Genomic DNA, 19,501 nt, shown 5'->3' on the forward strand with positions numbered 1-19,501 from the left:
TGTTGCACTTATGGCAAATGTACTTATTGTAAGTCGCTTTGGATAAAAGCATCTGCTAAATGCCCTAAATGTAAATAATAAAGTTATCTTTTAAGCCGTTTCCTCTGTATTGTCTCTGACCATTTAGCCTAAGTAAGAACCAGTTCTTCACAATGTACAGGCCCTCCTAAAGGTTTACTATGCAATGCTCCCCATGGAGGGAATAGGGACTGAGGAAACAAGTGAGCTGAATCAAACACAGACAGTATGGAAGGCATATTGTATAGCACCATGGGTAATTCAAATTGACAATATTACCTTTCATAGAAATCTTCAGTCAAAATTGTAAACAAAAAGTTGAACAAAAGAACAATAAAACTTACTAAAGAACATCAGTGTGCATCTTAGTATTATAAAAAAAAGTAAAAAGGCAAACAACCAAAACTTTTTTTTTTTTTTTACAAAATGCTAAAATGACTCAGTGCCATATTTGCTACTGGAACACATCTATATCCTCAGCACCATAATTATTAATAACATGATTAGGTCGGACGTTTAAAGAGAACTTTGTGAAATTGTTCATTACAAAATGACAAGTGGAGTAAACAAAGTTAACATTGAGTTAATGTGCGTTCATACCAAAAAGTCCCTTTTTATGTATTTTCGAATTTCCACAACTTTCCCACAAATTCTGCTTGATGCCTTTTCATGACAGCCTATCAGCGTTCACTCCCTGAAGTCCAGGTTGAACAGAAAAATGGAAGGAGGGATGTAATTGTTGCCGTTTGCGGACTCCCAGAGCTCTATAATATCACGGCCAAAAACGGTTTCCGCCTCTGATATTATGAAACCATAGACGCCGGTACTTGCACTACAGGCAAAGACTTGCAATGGTGGATATCTCGACCATGGGTAAGAATGAATTGGCGGAGAGAAACATTGGGGTTCATCAGAGATCCCCTCCTGAGGGGTTCTGCGCCTGTGGCACGATCAAACTCAAATGCGTATGTGGGTAGAAAATGTGGTTAGCTTTTGGTGTGAACACACAGTCGGAGGATTCAATCATAGAAAAAGCTGATGAAGAGTTAATTATTTAAGATACCTAACTGCTATGTCATGTTAGTAGCACAGTTTAAATCTAACAGCCCTTTATTATGCTATCATGAGATTAACACAGACATAACTCCTAATCCTAAGTAAAATACCAGTTCATCCCCTTCATACATCAATTAAATACAGGTTAAAAGAAACTAAAGGTTGTGGTCAAAAATACGTATCGAGGTAGAACATTGTGTTACAGTTTGGATTCAGCACAGCACCATTGCTTGAATGTAAAAGCATCATCCATGATCAATCACTGACAAATCTGATTCCTGTTAAAAGGGTCTCCTAAGTTCGACAATAAAATAAATCATTGAATAAAAAGTAAGCATTTCATTGTGAAAGTATTAAAAAAGAGAATCTCTGTATGGATGTTTAAAAACATAGGTGACAGAACAGTAGTTCTACCACATCGTGCCTGCAGTTTACTGTCCTGATTCACATTCAAAATAGTCCTTGAGGGGGGCGAAGAGGTGGCGGATGACCGGGACGCTCCAGGATCGACCCAGGACCCTCTGCCTCTGGCACCGGCCCATGTTGTTCACGTCAGTGTAGTGTTTAGGGAAGCCAAAGATTCTGCAACAACACAAAAACGAAACGTACAAACAATTAAGGGAATATTAACAATAGATTCAATCGATTTAAGCTCGTACATTGACTCATTAGATACGTGCAGAATATCAATTGGAGCAAACCTCCGGTGTTTGATAACAGATGCGGTTGTGGTTGCAGTGAAACCCTATTCTCTTATTGTTGATTGTCTGGAAGGACTTACTGCTCCATCTCGGTACACCAGAGGTAGTCCTCCTTCCCGTTCATGTCCACCGGAAGAGGGCCATCCTTTCCCTGCCTTATGGAGTTGGATTTTGTTGTGATGGTGCGGACTTTCTCAAACTACAGGAACAGGGAAGGACAAATGGGAATAAGGTTTCATAATTCAACATTTTCAAGAAAAGTTCTTAAACGTGTAAATGCACAAATATTATGAATATTATATTATATTATTAAGTGAATCCTGATGTTCTTTTACCTTTGCTTTGCGTCCCACTTCCAAACAATCCTGGAGGCCAACTTTGTCATCTAGAGATGTTGCAAGAGGCCTGAAGACACAAAGGAAGAGAGTGAGTAAGAGAGAATGTTATTAGATATAGACTTTATGTCCCGATACATCTGCAATAACCCAAAGCAACTGGATTCCCTACAATGTTTGACTTCCACTATTACAGAAATTTGTTTGGAAAATGCAATTATGGTATTCATATCTATGTACCTGTGCATGCCAGGGACGTTTCCCCAGAAATAGCGAGCTCTGTGCGCAGGACTGACTTTCACTGCGTCAATAAGAATGGGGTTACACTGGAAAATGGGAGAAAAAAATAATACATGAAACTGATCACAATGTATTGCCTTAGAATAAAAATTGACAAGGTTTGCAGGTTCCCACGAACACACACCTCAAGGAATCTGCAGATATCTGACTTGTCGTTGGCACCCATGAACACCACATTCTCAAACAACCAGAAGAACGGGCGGTCGTCATCTTCTTTAGGCCTCATCATGGTCAGCATGCGGTAGAACTCAAAAAACAGTCTGCCAGTGCCCTCTGGGAGAAGGGAGGCAGGAGAGACAAAAGTGGAAATTCATACAAGGTTTGTCATGATTTTGGAAGAATATTCTATTTCAAACAAATTCAAACATGATGCTAATTTGCCCCCAAGTTTATTGATATTCATAACCTATCGAGTACCCAGCAAAGTAATGGTGATAAGATAACCCAGCATTCCTAATCGGTTTTTTTCAGTGTGATACATTTGAACCGCATTGCTGATCGAACAATGATAAACAGGACATCATTCAAGCTGAATCTAAATATGAGAAGGTAGCTAGTTATTTAACCTATGACATTTAAATAATGCTTATTTTAACCTTATTTTCCTCTGAACTAGATGCGTGTCGAATTCTTACCAAACAATCCCTTTCGAAGAGGGTTCACCATGGACAGATCGTTACAGGGACTGCCTCCGATCAGCAGGTCAAACGGACCCCATTCGGCCAGCTGGTAGGAAGCAGAGGAGTGGTGAGTGGTTGGAAAATGAGCCATTTCCTTAAAAGAGGTCTGGCGATTAAATCTGTCAAGTGACAAACACACACCCTCAATAATTAACTAACGCAAAAACGACGGTATGACTGTGAAATTTAGGTCTGGAAATGGTGCTCACAGTTTTCCTTGTGATTGTGCGCACGTCGTTGACGTATTCGATCTTTCCCTGGTGTTTGATCATTCCCACGGCGATGGAATCGCCGCATATCTCTGAAGCCACGTAGCGCTCCACTTTGATGCCCAGCTCTTTGAGCACGAGGTAACCTGCAGGAGCAGAGAAATGGGATTCAGGTTTTTATATTCTTAAATACACACACACACACACACACACACACACACACACACACACACACACACACACACACACACACACACACACACACACACACACACACACACACACACACACACACACACACACACACACACACACACACACACACACACTAAGTAATAGAGTAAGTATATAGTATATAGAAAGATAGATATCCATGTGGATGCTCAATTCAAATTCACTGGGAAGGAAATGTAGTCTGATATGCATTTGGAAAACGTTTCCTTGACGATCGTGTAAGAAGGAGAAACCCACCTGTTGCAATGCCATCGAATAGTGACAGCACTCTGATGGGTCTGCGCTGGTCAGCAGAGATGGAGGGATACACTCGATGGGGTTCCTAGGTTAAAACAATGATCCAATCACTTCTTGCCTCAAGTCTGCCCTTGTAGCCAATAACAACTGTATGCTTGGATTCTAAGAGGTATTGTATGAGCGGTCACCATCCCCATGCACACAAATGCACACATATTCACTAGCGCTTTCAGTACCTCGACAAAGGCTGCTATGAGCTGTTGTAAAGCCTGTTTTTTCTCCCTGGGCCTCTGTCCCCAAGTAAAACGTTGTCCCCCTAACAATGTCCTTTCCTATCCACTTTTCCCTGACATGGATGAATCGTCATGAGGTAAAAGAAAGATGTGAAGAAGCATTCGTAAGAACTTAGAAACAGAAAACCGCGGTGTCAAGAAAGGACACCGCGGTTAAGACACGTGACTATCTTTTTGACGATAAAACTAGACCCTCTCTCTCTCTCTCTCTCTCTCTCTCTGGCCCTTCCTTTGCATTCATTTCATGTGGAGCTGCCCCTCATTTTGATTGTCTTTTGCTTTTTTAGCTTCTGAACCGTGGCTCCGCACCTCTTTGCGTGTCCCAGACTTAATCCACCTTTGACTTGTCAGTTGTGTCTCCTCAATGTGTTCCATCTCTGGCTGTTGTGTTAGTTCTTCTACCCCTGAGCCCTTTTAAGGAAAGGAATCGGCAGGTATGTCTTACGAATGCCAGTGCACTGTTGTTGACGAAGAACTCCTGGACCTTCAGCCTCCAGTCGGACCTCAGCATCAGGTTCCCACCGCACTCGGACGGCTTGCATACGTAGCAGCTCCAAGGGTCGATGTCCTTCAGCTGATCGAAGGTCCCCTGGCCCACCAGGATGTTGATGCAATCCTTGCAGAAACATCTGAGGAATAAGGACACGTTGAAAGAGATCTATCAATAAAACAGTGTGATCAAGTCTGAATGTCCCACATTCAGTGAAGAAGTTGAACTCTATCCAAGGGACAGCGATGTTAGGTGGCTACACACTTCATGGTTTGTCCATACTAATACTAAGTGAACGCAGGGCGTACATCAGTGCAGTACATACCTGCAACAGCTGGCATTGCCGCAGAGAATCACCTCGAGGCCGCCACAGCAAACGGTGCAGTACGACTGGTAGCCATCTTCGTCGTAGCGATAAAGTGTCTCCATAAAGTTGTCCTGCAAAATATTATTTGAACGTTATTTGTTAATACAGTAACACCAACAGAAGAAGAAAGTACAACCAAATGTGATTTCTGCATTCAACCCATCACTAGCACACTAGGAGCCAACAGTGTTTGTAACTGAATATGTACAATTTATTACATTAGAAAATAGTGAGAGGGGCTAGTTGAGATCAACTGAATAAATTATTAATTAAATAACGGATATTTGATTACCTTGCACTTCAAACAGAGACTGCCAACAAACAGTGGATGGAAGATTTCTGTCTCAGGTGATCCACAAGACATACAGAAATCTGAAACAAAAATATGACGTTTTTCCATGATATATAGATGCTTCAGGTCTTAAAATAATAAATTGTAACAGGAACTCAAGCATACCTTCAATCTTTTTACCCTTGTCTTCAATTTCCTGTATCATTGATTCTGCAAAGTAAAATAAATCATAATAAAAAAAATGAATGCAATAACAGTCGCACAAACGTGCAGCTAAATATAAGCAGAAAGACTTCAGGACTTCTAACAGTCACTACTTACCTCTGTTGTAGGTGACTGCAAGTGCAATCGCTTTTGCCTTGCTAACATGTTTCCTTTTAGCTGGCGGATTGTAGTCTGACTGTGCACTGTCTGACTGATCTGCCTGTGTAGCTGTGTTTAAAATAAATAGAATATAGAACAATTATGTATCAAATGGAAGTCAAAAGTGGGTCAAAAGGCAGAGTCTAAAACAGTGGAAGAAATACACAAAAATTAAGTGGTTCTGATATTCTAATTAGAAAATCGGGGGTCACACAAACGGAACTGTAAAACGTGGCAGTTCAGACGACACGTCCCGTACGCGGTGCACTCCGGTACGAGACACGCGTCCAGCAGAGAGAACACTTACAGCCAGGGGGCCTGAAGCCATCCGGCCCGCTTGGAAGGAATCCCCCGTGGGCCCAGTCCAGCATCAGATTGAGCTCGTCCTCCTTGCCTCCCTTCGCCGCTCCAAACGACTTCCTGCAGCGTTCCCCGGCCAGCTGGAAGCAGAGCGGACAGGGTGCTCGGTGTAACGCCTTCACTAACGTTCAGCGTTACATAATGTGATATAGCCTCTGGTTTCGTTCACTCCTCATCTAAACGTGCCCTAGGTTGGCGGCTTCTAAAGAAACCCGGGTCTGACCCCTATCAACTCCAGACCTCTGATTGGCCCTATTGGATTTTCCTCAGTGTAGGTTGGTGGCCTTCTGACCGGGCATTTGCCATCCAAGGCCCCAAATATTGAAACAGCCTGCCTGGTGACCTCACATTAGCCAGCTTAGTAACCGCTTTGAAATCTTTTTAAAAACCCATTTTAAAAAAAAAAGGTTTTATTAATCTCTTAAGGCAGCAACCATAACAACTTTGTTTCCTCCACTTGGTTCCTTAGCCCGATCTTCGCATTTACACAAAGTCAAGTTTATAGATATATAGAAGCTAACCAATGACCGATACATTAGTATTACTATTATTTTGGTCGAAAAGTATTCCTCAATATTCTCAGAAAGATCGATGCAATCCTAAAAAGGAGCTACAAATCGATGAATATTTCTCAAGAAGAGGTAGATCCTCTTACCTCAATGATCTGGTAGATGGCGTCCTTGTACGTGGGCAGGCTGGCGTAGGAATTTTTGCAGAAGCAGCGAGTAAAGGCATGAAACGGCAAAAGGCCTGAAGAAGGGATCTGAACACAAAAACACAAAGACATGTGGATTCATGCTGAGATCTGAGGGAACCGCAATGATTCGAGTACACACACACACACACACACACACACACACACACACAGTGGAGGTCCCTCTTACCTCCGAGAACATCCCGTCTCCAAACCACTCCACGCGTCTCATCCCAGGCGGCGCTGACTTGGCCTTCCAGGGCACGACCAACCCGGGCCACATGGAGAAGCCCTTCAGACTCCCCCACACCAGCTCTCCGGTCAGGAAGCCCTTCCCATCCTGCCAAGAAGGAACCATTCAGTCTTGTTCCCACTCCTATCAATCAGGGCTGGCCCCCCCGCCAATCAGTAACTGGGTACATTTCCCGGGAACCCTTCATGCCAGGTTCAAGTACGCTTTTTGGGTCTGCATGAGCATGTTACATTATAAAAAAAAACAGTAAATTAGAACAAAACGTATGTCCCTTTAACGACAGATCCATCCGTCCATTTAACGAAGTTTCAAGTGACATTGCGGTCTTAGCATGCGTTTATCAGATGATATCTGTCTTACCTGATAGGCCTGGACCCGTCTCAAATTTCTACCGCTCGGGGTTATCCTACTGGATGCCGGTGAAGTGTCTTTCCCCTGAAAGCCCAGCCACAAGAACCAGGTGGCACAGTTTGAGTTGAAGAGCATACAGTGAGCCTTCACATTTTACACAGTGACCCTGAAAGACCCGATCCCTTTCTTCCAATGGCCGTGTGGTTTAGATCGAAAGCAGGCACCCAGCCAAAGAGATGTTATTAAAGAGGGCAAGCAGGTTTTATTATCTACCTCAGGCTTGGTTATCAACGGCCCTATCAGGGAAGGTAAACAGGGTTAGCCCAGGGTTAGTCCGGTATAACCAACAGGGACACTTAAGGCCATGACGTGTACCACAGTGCTTCCATGTGAAACCATCAGAGGATGGTCAAGTGGGATTGGTCCGGTAGGATATGCGAGTACACCTACCAACTCATCCTCAGACTCCCGTCCCCTCGGGCTGTCCTTATCAAGACCTACAGGCTTGGCCCAGGTGCCCCGGCCGGCCTGAAACACTGCGCGGGACGGGGGTTTCTGCCGCAAGCTGGTCTCCCAACCATTACCTCCCCTAGTGGGCCCCTGAGAGAGAATCCATCTCATTACACTCACACATACAGCATGCCCACGCAGGTGGCGGGTACATCCTGAGCACACTAGTTCCAGCCAGCCTTTCTGAACGACGGCCCTATTGCCTTGCGCACGCACGCACGCGCGCGCACACACACACACACACACACACACACACACACAAACGTTGCTCACCATGCAGTTCACCAAAATGGGTAAAGGCTCAGAGGATGAAAGTTATAGTTTGGGAAGTGTAAAGAAAGAGAAGAGAAGATTTCCCAAAGAAATGTTAAGACATTAGAAATATCCCAGATTTAAGTGTCAAACCAAACATGCAAAGCCTCCCCATGTATTCCCAACTGATACATTTTCAAACCATCAAAGTAGCTAATATTTATAAAATAGCCTGGGATTTGAATCTCAAAAAAGCTTAACATATTCATACTACGTTTAGCGATGTCCTACCTCTTGACTGGAGACGAGTCCATCTTTGTCACCCCCAATATTTGGTTCTTAGAAGAAAAACGAAGAAAACAAATAAAATATTCTCTAAATTGTGCACATAGGACATTTTGCATTGATGAATATAATCACTAATCTAAATGTGAATCAAAAATTTGTATGTATACATCCATTGATAGTTTTACATAATTTACTTATTAATTCAACTACATCAGCTGTTAAAAAATATTCGAATAACACAAACAATCCTTTAACAGTAAGATATGCATCATTATCATTAATATTTATGACAGTTGAAACAAAACAGAGACTACAGATACATCTTTGGCAATTTAGTGGTGTACCACATTCTGTATTCATTCTCGTGTGGTCAAATTCAATTAAATTGTGCGACAAATATTATTTAAATTATCTCAGTATATCTTTCTTACGGATGAGCTTCCTCAGGAGAACTGTGCATGGCTTAACTGTCCCATTAAGGTAATTCACTGGTAGAAGAAAAGAAAACAGAGATTGATGCATTCATTTTGAATGAATATTAGTGAAAAGAAAATCATCATTACTGTCAAAATCATAATTTCTATGCAGAATGTAATCATATTAAGTACGGTTATCTTGTCGACTATATTAAAGATTGGTGTAATATAGGCACTTATAGGCTTTAATAATTATAACCTCTAGATTGTAATATTTTTACAATAATTTGATTGGTAAGGCGTTGTTTCAGTATAGACTAGCTAAACAAAGGCATTGTTTATAACTTACTTTGATTGAATTCTATATTAAAGGTTCAGAGTGTAGGATTAAATGGCATTTAGCGTTGGTGATTCAGATTGCATGCAACTGAATATTTTCATTGGATTATACACAAATGAAACACTATATTTAGAATATTCTGCAAAGTTTTTTCCACTTGATGCCACTCAAATCATACAAACTGTACCTTTAATACTAGGGTAGGCAATCTATTTTCAAGGCATTTTTGGGTACCACATTCCAATTCAAGCTTACTCTGGCTGTTTCTCCATAATTGCCCACCTAAGCTTTAAATAACTTTCATGTGGTGCAGAACTGAAAAGTAAATAATAGTTTATAAACAATTTTGTCCGATATTTGGTCCAGAATAGAGCTACACCATTAAAAGAGCATTCAGTCCATTGCAACATCACTAATCACAACAAAGATCGAGATCATATACAGAGGCTAAGGCAGTCTCAGTCTCACAACTCACCTGATACACTACAATCCTCTTCCATCTTTATGCCATTCTGGACAGGGGAGATACTAGTGCCCTCAGAAATAGTGTTGTCCTCCATGATTGAATCCTCTCCGTCTTCCGAAAACAATATGGCATCTCCGCTTGCGACGGCCTGAGACAAATGTAAATGTAAATGGACTGCATTTATATAGCGCTTTTCTGACCATCGGCCACCCTAAGCGCTTTACAATGTTGCCTCACATTCACCATTCACGCACACATTCACACACCGACGGCGGAGTCAACCATGCAAGGCGACAGCCAGCTCGTCGGGAGCTAACAGTCAGGGTTAGGTGCCTTGCTCAAGGACACCTCGACACTCAGCTAGGAGGAGCCGGGGATTGAACCAGCAACCTTCAGGTTACCAGCCAACCCGCTCTACCTCCTGAGCTACTGCCGACAAGAAGCATGTAGCACGGGTCAATACATAACAAATAAGACTCCGTAACAGACAAATACAATTTAAATTCCTTTGACATTCACGCACCTGAGCGTAGACTATCTCGGCCCCGAGGGGAGGACAAGGGAAGGACAGCAGGCTCAAGACCAGGTTCCTGAGGACGGAGGAAGAATGCCTGTTTTTGAGCACGCCGGCCCAGTGCTTCTCCAGGGAGATGGCAGATGTATCTTGGTGTTCTCCATCTTCCTCCTCTTCTTCTTCTTCCCTCTGCTGATACTCCAGAAGCTCTTTGGTGAGCTGGTTCACCTCTCCTTCAGTGCTGCAGACTCCCAGCCTCTTTCCCAGTTCTTCCACCGCCGTGTCCGTTACTTTGAGTTTGGTCTCGGGGTTCAGGAGCTGCGCCATGCTCTTCAGGATCCTGTCACTCAGTGGCACCTCTTTAGCGATGAGACCTGTGAGTGTCATGTAGAATGACAAGAACTGCTGTGTAAGAGGCTCGTCCAGCAGCTCCTCCACGGCTGAACCCCCAGCCACGAGGTCGGCTCCCGACCGGTGAAGCGTCTCGTCTGTAAGGACACGGGCGTCGTGCTCCTCAAGGAAGCGCTCTGCAGCCTGCGGATTGAGGAAGTGGGCGGCATAGGTGTGCAACAAGCTGCTGACTTCTTGCAAGATGCGCACCAGGTCTGCGCCTGTATCTCCATCATGCATCTCTAGATGTTTTTGGAAAGCCTCAAGAGGCTTCAGGGCCAAAGCCAGGAACTTAAAGGTTGCCTTGAGGTTTGCGTCCTGCAGCATGACAAAGATGGGCTGGACTTTGTCCTTGTCCTTTTTGCAAGAATCGAAGAAGGAAACCAGATCTGGCCACGTTTCCAGCATCTTCCTGACTAACTGACTAAAGTTAAGGCAGTCTCTGCTAGGATGAAATGATTTGCCGTCATTGTTCTCAGAAGCGAACAGATCCTTTAAACAATCAATCTCCATGGAGGTGGACGTGAAATATGCATGGAGCTCTGAAATGATCTTCAGAACCGAGGCAGAGAGGGCTGTGACTGCGGCATGGCAGGCAGCATCCGCCAACTTATCCAGATCTCCGAAGGCAACTAGGTTTGGACTGAACTCCCTGAGCTGTGAGCAGACGTGCTCCGCGGAGGCACCAGTGCCACCGACGTAAACCGCAGACAGATTAATCAAGGGAAGGCTGAATCTCTTCACGGCCTCCACCACAGCTCCTCCTGTTTTCTTTGGTTCTGCCCCTGCTTCTTCTGCGGGTGAGGGCAGAACGTCCAGAAGCCTGATATGGTGAGTAGCAGATTCTATGTCAAAGAAGCCAACGAGAACCACAGACACGGTGGCCGCCTCCTCCAATGTAACCCCTCCGTACACGTACAAGCAGTACGGTGTTTGCTTGCAAATCGACAAAACGTCAGTGGGAAACTCTAATCCCAGCATATAGCGTGCAAAGCCTCTAGACGGCTGGTCTCCACCAGAGGAGCTTGACGAACAGTATTTGTTTATGAACTGCACGACAACCTCGCTACAGGGCAATGGCCCTGTTTTTGGGGCTTGAAGTTCCAGTTGGGCTTTTTTGGCCCTTGTCTTGTGTTTGATTGTGACAAAGTGTCGGGTTAGATCCTGGATGCCTTTGCGATATGTCAACAAGTCTGTACCACACACACTGCAGTAAGCGTAGAGCTCTCCACAAGTGCTGGGCTCTGCCCAACTGTACATCTCCTTCCACTTCTCGGTGTAGGGGAAATTTTGGGCGCCCTTCGTTTCTTCAACATCAGGTTCCAGTCTCGAACTCCCTGCAAAGTGAAAAATAACAACTTAATTGAAAACAGACATGATGATAAAAATATTTGACAAACATAAGGAGATTCTGTGTTTCCATTTACCAGCTTACTCAATTGAACAACCAATAGCAGCCATGTGCTTCCTTCTGCTCACAACTGATGGTTGTTTGGTCTCTTATGCCGCTTTTCCACTGCATGGTACCAGCTCGACACGACTCGACTCGCATTTTTTCCGTTTCCACCGCGAAAACATGGTATCTGAAGTGGCTGCTTTTTTTAGTACCGCCTTGCTCTAGGTTCCAAGCGAGCTGAGCCGATGCTAAAAGGTGACGTCGGCAGACGGCCGGCCACTGATTGGCCAGAGAGTGTGACGAAGTCACGAGAGCGACATGGCAACCATGCTGGTAACAGCCATAGCAGCGCCGCAGCCAACATATTCCACTTCTTCAACTTCTTCAACATGCCAGCTAATAATAGTAATGTTATCGATGTCCTCCATTGTTGTTATGTGGGTTCTGTCCATGTGTGGGTTGCGTAGGTGTTGTTTGCGTCGCGTACAAAAATACGTCACGGCCCTTTCGCGCAGCCGACCCCGCCCACGTGCAGGAGGTACTATTTGCGGTGGAAAACGACCCGTGCTGCTACCGTGTCGAGTCGTGTCGAGTTGAGTCGAGTCGAGCTACATGTGCGGTGGAAAAGCGGCAATAGACTCCAAGTCCTGATAGCCATTTTACGGCTTCAGTCTTCAGAACTCATTCTTACAATTAATTTGACTATCCTACTTTTTACATCCAGTATAGCGCTTGCACTAGACTAGATGTTCCATACAAACATAATGTGACCAAATTAATGATATAAATCGATTGAGCAACAAGGCTACTCTTTGACATGGTTTAAAACGTATTTGGAGGAACAAAAGTCTGTGGCCCCATAATTAAATCTGCTTTAATCATTGCAGCTTCCTTTGGAGGTTATGAACTACAAAATCTAAATCAAAAGATGTGGTTATTTTGGTATAGCACTTGAGCCTACCTCTTTTTGGGGAGTTCATCATTATAAGCGCGGGACAGATTCCTTCACCAGCCCGTGCTTGGACTGGGTCATAGTCCATATCTTTGATGTTTTCTGTGAAAAACGTCTTGAACCACTTCAAGAAGACGAAGTTTGCTTTGAATGAGCCGGTGACCAGTTCTCCAACGGGAATTCCCTGAAAAAAGACGAAGAATACAGTATGCAATGTTAAATACATGTGGCCTAATGTGTTATTTTTTAAAGAACCTGCTATAATTAATTAATTAAACAACTAGAAGAGAAAAATACATTTGGCTTGTTCTGATAAGACCGTTTGTTCTAAAAATCATACACTGCACACAAGCAAAGGTCATCTCTGATATTGGTTGGCTTCTGTTTTTATTACAAAATAATTTAAGTATAAGTATTAACCTTGGTAATGCCGCTCCTATCAAATGCTTCCTGAAGCAGATTGTAGTTGTGCCTGAATTCCCCCTCGTTCTGTGCCTGGAACTTCACTTGGCTCATGTCGAGCGAGCCTGGGAACAGCCAGTGCATGAACTGGCAGTGAGTGGCACCTGAACAAAACACACAGATGTTAAGAAGGTTGAGCTGGCATTTCCAATTGAAAAAGGGAACTTTTTTTAATCTATTGATGGGCTTTACCTGAGCATGTCTGTGACACATGATTGAATTTAACTTTTAGCGTGTTGTTGAGCCATCTCAGCAAGCTATAGCGGCTGCATTTTTCTTGGGTCTCATCGGGAAGCACGATGTCATTGGTTGCCATCTTGCAGTTTTCTGTAAAAGAGAAGATACAATGGCATTATTTTCAACTGACAACAGTTAATGACATTAATATATTATTTCTGGGTCTTGAATATAGTCATATTCAATACAAGACTACAGTTCCATATTTCCAGTGTGTTAATTGTTTGTGATATGCAACACTTTTTTTACGCACAGCGTAATTATATATATTTTTATCTTGGTAGACGATCGATTGCCTTCTCGTTTGTTAGCTCGACTTTGCCAGCTGTGAAGCTATCTCCAGGGGTAAACGAGACGAGGTGAAGAACGTCAGGCATGAAATGGAGGCGCTGGTTTGGCTCATCAGGATGCTGGATCCATGGCTTGTCATAGGTCAGCCCAAGGGACATCCACATTGCTCTATTCAATTCTGTGGGGATGTTAAGCACACAAAGCCCTATAGATACCGCCGCTTCAACAATGCTGACTATGATGGGCTGGTAAACTTCGCAATAAGTGGAATTGCCGCTATAGTCGTAAGCCACAACTTGTTTCCTCCGTGTTGTAGCTCCAGCCAGCATAAACACCAGTGAACGCGTCGCTTGTCTCTTGTGGTCAGGCAGCGTGATATTGCCAAATAGCCTCCCCGTTCCCATATCGGGCTCCATGCCTGGAGTAATGGACGTCTCATCTAAGGAGAGCACACACCCTCTATCCACTTCACTCATACCACTTGCCGTCAACCTCAGCATCTCAACTGGCCCCAACACTCCTGGCTCCAGCTTTACACGCTGCATCCTCCTTTACAGCGCGCGGATGTTAGGCAGTGGAATCTAAATTTGTTGGAGGGATTTCTAACCAGTGGTGCCAGCGTTTTTTTCCCCCATTTTTTTTTAATGTCTCCCTTCCCAACCGTATTCCTGTCTTCTTTTCCTGTCAAAGGGCTCGACTTTGGTCTCTGTAAAACATTTGTGTTAACTTCTGGTCAACTTAATAGCTCCTCTTTCTTAGCGCCAAATTAATTATTTTTTGTTGTGCAAGAGCCCTCTCTGCTGCCCTTCTTATGCATTTCTCCATTTTGATAGGCCTCATTAGGTCCTCCACGGTCGCCCTATCAGTCCCCTGCAGTCTGGTCCCTGGAGCACCTGGCCCTGGCAAAGTTGTTTCTTCATTGGTGGACCAACTGACTGGAGCTCGGCACACACATCCCTGGATCACCTGCCCCTTTTGATCGCTCCCTCTGTCTCGCGTTATGTCCCCTTCATTGCTCTCGCCATATCTCCCTCAATCTCTGTAACAATAACAAGGTAATGTTGCTGTAATATGTATTTTGCCTTTGCACCTACTGTCATCTCAAATGTAAGGGTACACTACACTCCTATAGAAAATAAATTAAAGCAAAACATTACTGTAACATGAATCAAATCATCTACCACAATCAGAAACCAATATAATGTAGAAGTTCATCTTCTGGCAATGGTTAATTAGGTAGTTATTTGTAGATGATCTAAAGTTTGTATACAAATCCTCGAGAATCCCTGACCTCTGGTCCTTTTGAAGCTGGATGTACCAATATGAATCATGTCCTAATCTCATTAGGAGTGTAGTCTAACCTTGAATTACATGAAATAGGGAATATTGTTAGCTGCATGTATCATACCGAAGTTTAATTTGGCGTTATATGTGTGGTCCATTTGGATTGGTTTCCTCCTCTTCGGCTTAGGCCGATGAATGAATACTGTTGGCAAAGCATCTGGCCTCAACTTCAACTTGCCTCCTGTTTTTGTGGCAGTGAATTGGTCATCTTCAAAGTGTACCTGTAGGTAGGCTTGCAAGATCAGTTTCCATTGCACTTCAAATATCATCGAAAAGTCATAATTCTCTACAATAAGAAATATGATGCCATTTGATATGCTAGCAAGTGATGTCACCTCTGTGAACATTACTTACATGACATAGTTTTCGACTGTTGCTGGCCCATGTCATTTGCAGGTTTTGACGGCTGACCATTGCCATCCATCTCTTCATGCGATCTTGGGCCTTGGGGAAGCCATACATTCGGTAACCCTTCTCGGACCGATTGGAGCATCCAAACGCTGCACAGCCAACCATGCTATGACCACTGATCTATAAAATGTGATTTGTAACCAATGAACCATAACATCATTGAATATCACAGAGAGTGGATGACAACTTTTCTTCAACCTGCCCTCTGACTTTTGACAATAGGTAAGAGGTCCGAGTTCAAGACCAAACAAGGATCCTCCCTCCCACTCTCTCCTCAACCACTTTGGACATTTTTTTAGATTTCAGGACAGAATTCCTCTGAGTATGCAAGAGAAATTATTTTCTAGGCCAGTGGTCGCAAACCATCGCGATCGACCGGTAGATCTTTGAGACTATCCCTGTAGCTCCCAAAAATAATAGAAAACTACCAAAAAAGAAAAGAAAAAAAGTTGCCAATGACAACAGAGGCAGTTTGCGTTTAGTGTCGTTAACTGAGACTCTGATAACAGGTACATCCGCATAATCATCCCATGTGCCGCGTGCTTTACCCTAAATACCACAGTATGCGCGCAGACCCATTTCAATAATGCATATGTGACAACATACACATATATATATATGCCTGATTAATTAATAAAATCAAAGCACAGGAGCCGCCTCACAAACAGACACCTAACATACTGACTCGGACTGGCTGTGTGTAGCTGTAAGCCAAACGAAAAAGCAGTAGTTAGTAGTAGACAGTGACTGCAACAGTTTTGCCTTCTGACTAAATTATAAATAGTGATTATTATTATTAAGTAAGTTGATTTTCGTTGTTGTTGTTGTTACAATGTATAATGAACAAATTCGTTTTCTTGGTTGCATCAAGTTGAAGGTTGGACCAAAGCCAATGTAATTCAAATACAATTAGCAAAATAAAAGGCCTAAAGTTGGAAGTAAAATCTGGCTGTGTTTTTCTCTCAACACTTCAATAGGTAGATCTTGCCTTTCACCAAGGCTGAGGTCAGAGATCTTGGGCTTAAAAAGGTTGACGTCCACTGTTCTAGGCAATCCTGAGTGAAACGGCTTATAATTCACCTGTAGTTTTTTTCCTTAACTTTGTTCTTGTTTATCAAGTTAGATACACACGCACACCTGTTCACACATTTGTTGTAGTTGTCATGGCAATTTCCTTTAACAGATATTGTGTCGAGGAAAGATGAGATTAGAACAAAATACTTGAAGATATATAACCTAGGTTCAATGCATGCATACATTAGACTCCTTACTAGCAGAGTGAGTGCAGAATACAGGTTGTAGGAGCTTTTTATACAGTTTTAGATCCTCCCCTCATTGCAGATGTCAATAATCAAATCAGACAGTATTTACCCAAGCCAAAGAGCTGCCTGTTTTCTTATCGAGCAGAAGAGTGCACAAAAGGATGTCCTATCCCTTGTGACCATTTTCCCCATAACAAAGGTTATCGTCACGATTGATTCTGAGAAAGGCAGGCCGGTTAGGTTACCAATAGAAAAGGGTTTACATTTAGATGCCACTGAGGAAGGTGGGACAACTGACCAGAGCACAAAGGTTACTACTTTGATTGACTCAGAGGAAGGTAGGAAAGCTGACCAGAGCACAAGGGTTAACAATTTGACTACATCGCTCACTCCAGCACGAGTTGGCTGAACCAAGCACAAAGATTGACACATAGATGGCACTGAGGAGAAGCAGGATGGCAAGACAATGCACGGAATGGAAACCAAAGCCTACATGACTTAAGGGTAGCAACATATACATTTTTCCATCACATTCCACACATGGCTAACTTTGTTTTAATATTGATTCCTCCTGGTCTAATTTGATGTTCTTGTCAACACTTCCCCAAAAACAAACACTTCCCCAAAAACAAAAATATGTAGTATGGTAAAAGTTAAGGTTAAGCCACTAAAGCCAGTAGCCTAGCAGTGCTACGAATGTTTCTTAGTAATATTTATGCATAGTTTTCAGTATTCCCCTACCACTCCAAATATAAAACTGACATTTACAAATATGTAATAATGCTATAACAGTCAAAGAAGTAATTGGGTATGTGTTTTTCATTTATATTTACCATTCAATATCGCAATGACTTTTGTCAGTCCAATAGAAGAACATGACAGCGCGGCGTGTTTTTCTGAACTATAAAGGCTTGCGTGAACCACGTGACCAGCCCGCTAGCGAGATCAACGAGTGTCTCAACTCTTCTTCTGGTTGTAGGCCTACACTATAAACCGGGATTAGAAAGGGCTCTATCACGAAGGGCACAATGGGTGGGTTCCTCTATTCTCCGTTTATTTTACTTGGAACTGGCCTACTGTGTGGCAGTAGGAAAAACTGCAAGCCGTCCCCAGATCTGTTTTTATCCATTTCAGTATGCTATGTTCTTGGATCTTGGAGAATGCCATTGTAAACTAAAGCTCCAGGCTACATGCTGCTACACTTTCTCCTCGAGTCAACCATGCTGCCGTTTCTCCTCCCCTTTCTCAGTGTAAAGCATGAAATCTCGCGAGTAGATAGCTTTTGCCGCGAACGCAATGTGCATACATATCCTTTCCACCCGGTTAGATAACAAGAGATTATTAGAAATGTAACATGTTTTGTTTGCCCGATACGATCGGCCGTGCCTACAATTCCCATTTCAATCTCGCCAAACCGGCTTGCTCTCTCTATAGTGAGAGCTGGAACGATTCCATTTTGGTCATAAAGCTACCAACTGCTAAAAAAAGGTATACTTGCATTACCAGTCGTTTTTTAGTGCTTTATGTTAATAATGTTATAATATGGTACCAAACCCTCGATACGCTCCCGTCCTCTCAACGGTTAACAGACAATGCACTCGCCTTTTATGTGACAACAAAGAAACTACCACTGCAAAGTGTCCCGGACAGAGTGCACCCTGGTCTCAGAGAACACAACTTAAAACCCCTGCAGGAGACTCAGTCTACGTCTTATAGTGGGACACAGTTCTGCTAAAAAGGACCCGAAAGAAACGCATCATTCGAGTAAGTGGATACTGCTGGATACTGTATAAGAGCAGGATATCGCAAGACATTTAAAAAAAAAAATCGTGCGGGTAATTAAACCTACAAAGCGCAGACTCACCTCCCGGGGTAGAAGCTGTCCCTTCTTCAGGAGCGGACGAGGTCTGCCTCTGCAACGCCGGTCTGGTTCGCAGCCCGGTCCTTGGATAGGTCTCTCTCCGCCTGACGCCCCGTCCCCCCCCCGCTGTGCTGGCTCCGGATTGGACGAGCTCTGCACAGAAGGGCTCGTCTATTCGTAAAGCAGTTCATGGACGAAGAACTAGCTTCGGCCCCGGCACAGATTAGTTGTAAATCGTTCATTGAGAAATTTCGGTTAGAGAAAGTTGCATAAAGAGACTTTTCGGCGAGTATATTCGGGGTTCTAGTCAAATTCGGTGTGCATCCCAATTTAAGTGAACGTATGACAAGGTGTCCACCGTTAAGCACTTAAACACGAACATAGTAGGCCTATAAAGTTTTTACCCGTAGTATCGACTACGAAAGCGTTTTGTCGACATTTAACGGAACGTAGAAAATACGTAAAACTGTCTGGACGGAGTTATTTTTCCTCGCTGCCAAGGCGATGCTATTTAGGTTTGTGCGACGAGAGTCTAGAAATCATTAAGTCAATCAAAAGTATCGTTTTTAATAGCGATGGCGCAGTGAAGGAAAACAACCGCAAAATGAAACTGTCCAACATGGCGACGGGGCCTATTGTACATTTACATTCAGGGCATTAGCAGACGCTATTATCCAATGCGACTTATCATAAGAACATTTGGCTAATATACATATATCGCCGTAGGTACAGTAAGGATGTTCATAGAAGTGCCTAACAATTACTAGGTTAACCCATTCCCCGTATACAACAAAGATAGCTATGATAAGTGATGTATGTTTCATGACACCCGAGTTAGAGAACTAAATCTATCCGAAAGGGAGTGCATTTGTTCAG

General features: G+C 43.3%; 1 protein-coding gene across 12 annotated transcripts; it reads right to left on the reverse strand.

Annotated features, from left to right (window-relative positions):
* Nucleotides 1-244: 244 nt before the first annotated feature.
* dnmt3ba (DNA (cytosine-5-)-methyltransferase 3 beta, duplicate a) lies at nucleotides 245-18,777 on the reverse strand. Of its 12 annotated transcripts, XM_060052976.1 has the most exons (29): nucleotides 18,629-18,704; nucleotides 15,446-15,622; nucleotides 15,156-15,312; nucleotides 13,710-13,925; nucleotides 13,412-13,546; nucleotides 13,178-13,323; nucleotides 12,767-12,941; nucleotides 10,029-11,746; nucleotides 9,515-9,653; nucleotides 8,715-8,771; nucleotides 8,287-8,333; nucleotides 7,684-7,833; nucleotides 7,243-7,317; nucleotides 6,820-6,969; nucleotides 6,591-6,698; nucleotides 5,883-6,015; nucleotides 5,534-5,644; nucleotides 5,378-5,422; nucleotides 5,213-5,292; nucleotides 4,879-4,991; nucleotides 4,509-4,692; nucleotides 3,771-3,855; nucleotides 3,300-3,445; nucleotides 3,046-3,136; nucleotides 2,535-2,683; nucleotides 2,351-2,436; nucleotides 2,111-2,180; nucleotides 1,856-1,974; nucleotides 245-1,656 (listed from the first exon to the last, which is right to left on the reverse strand). In XM_060052976.1, the coding sequence occupies exons 5-29, from the start codon at nucleotides 13,533-13,535 to the stop codon at nucleotides 1,506-1,508; spliced, it is 4,452 nt and encodes a 1,483-aa protein (XP_059908959.1). In that variant the 5' UTR covers nucleotides 13,536-13,546; nucleotides 13,710-13,925; nucleotides 15,156-15,312; nucleotides 15,446-15,622; nucleotides 18,629-18,704; the 3' UTR covers nucleotides 245-1,505. The 12 variants fall into 12 exon arrangements, with proteins under 12 accessions (XP_059908959.1, XP_059908742.1, XP_059908899.1 ...); XM_060052759.1 differs by lacking the exon at nucleotides 13,710-13,925; XM_060052916.1 differs by lacking the exon at nucleotides 13,710-13,925 and having other exon boundaries at nucleotides 15,446-15,535; nucleotides 18,629-18,685.
* Nucleotides 18,778-19,501: the final 724 nt, after the last annotated feature.

The sequence above is a fragment of the Gadus macrocephalus genome, chromosome 1 (assembly GCF_031168955.1).
Source record: "Gadus macrocephalus chromosome 1, ASM3116895v1".
NCBI classification, from domain to species: domain Eukaryota; kingdom Metazoa; phylum Chordata; class Actinopteri; order Gadiformes; family Gadidae; genus Gadus; species Gadus macrocephalus.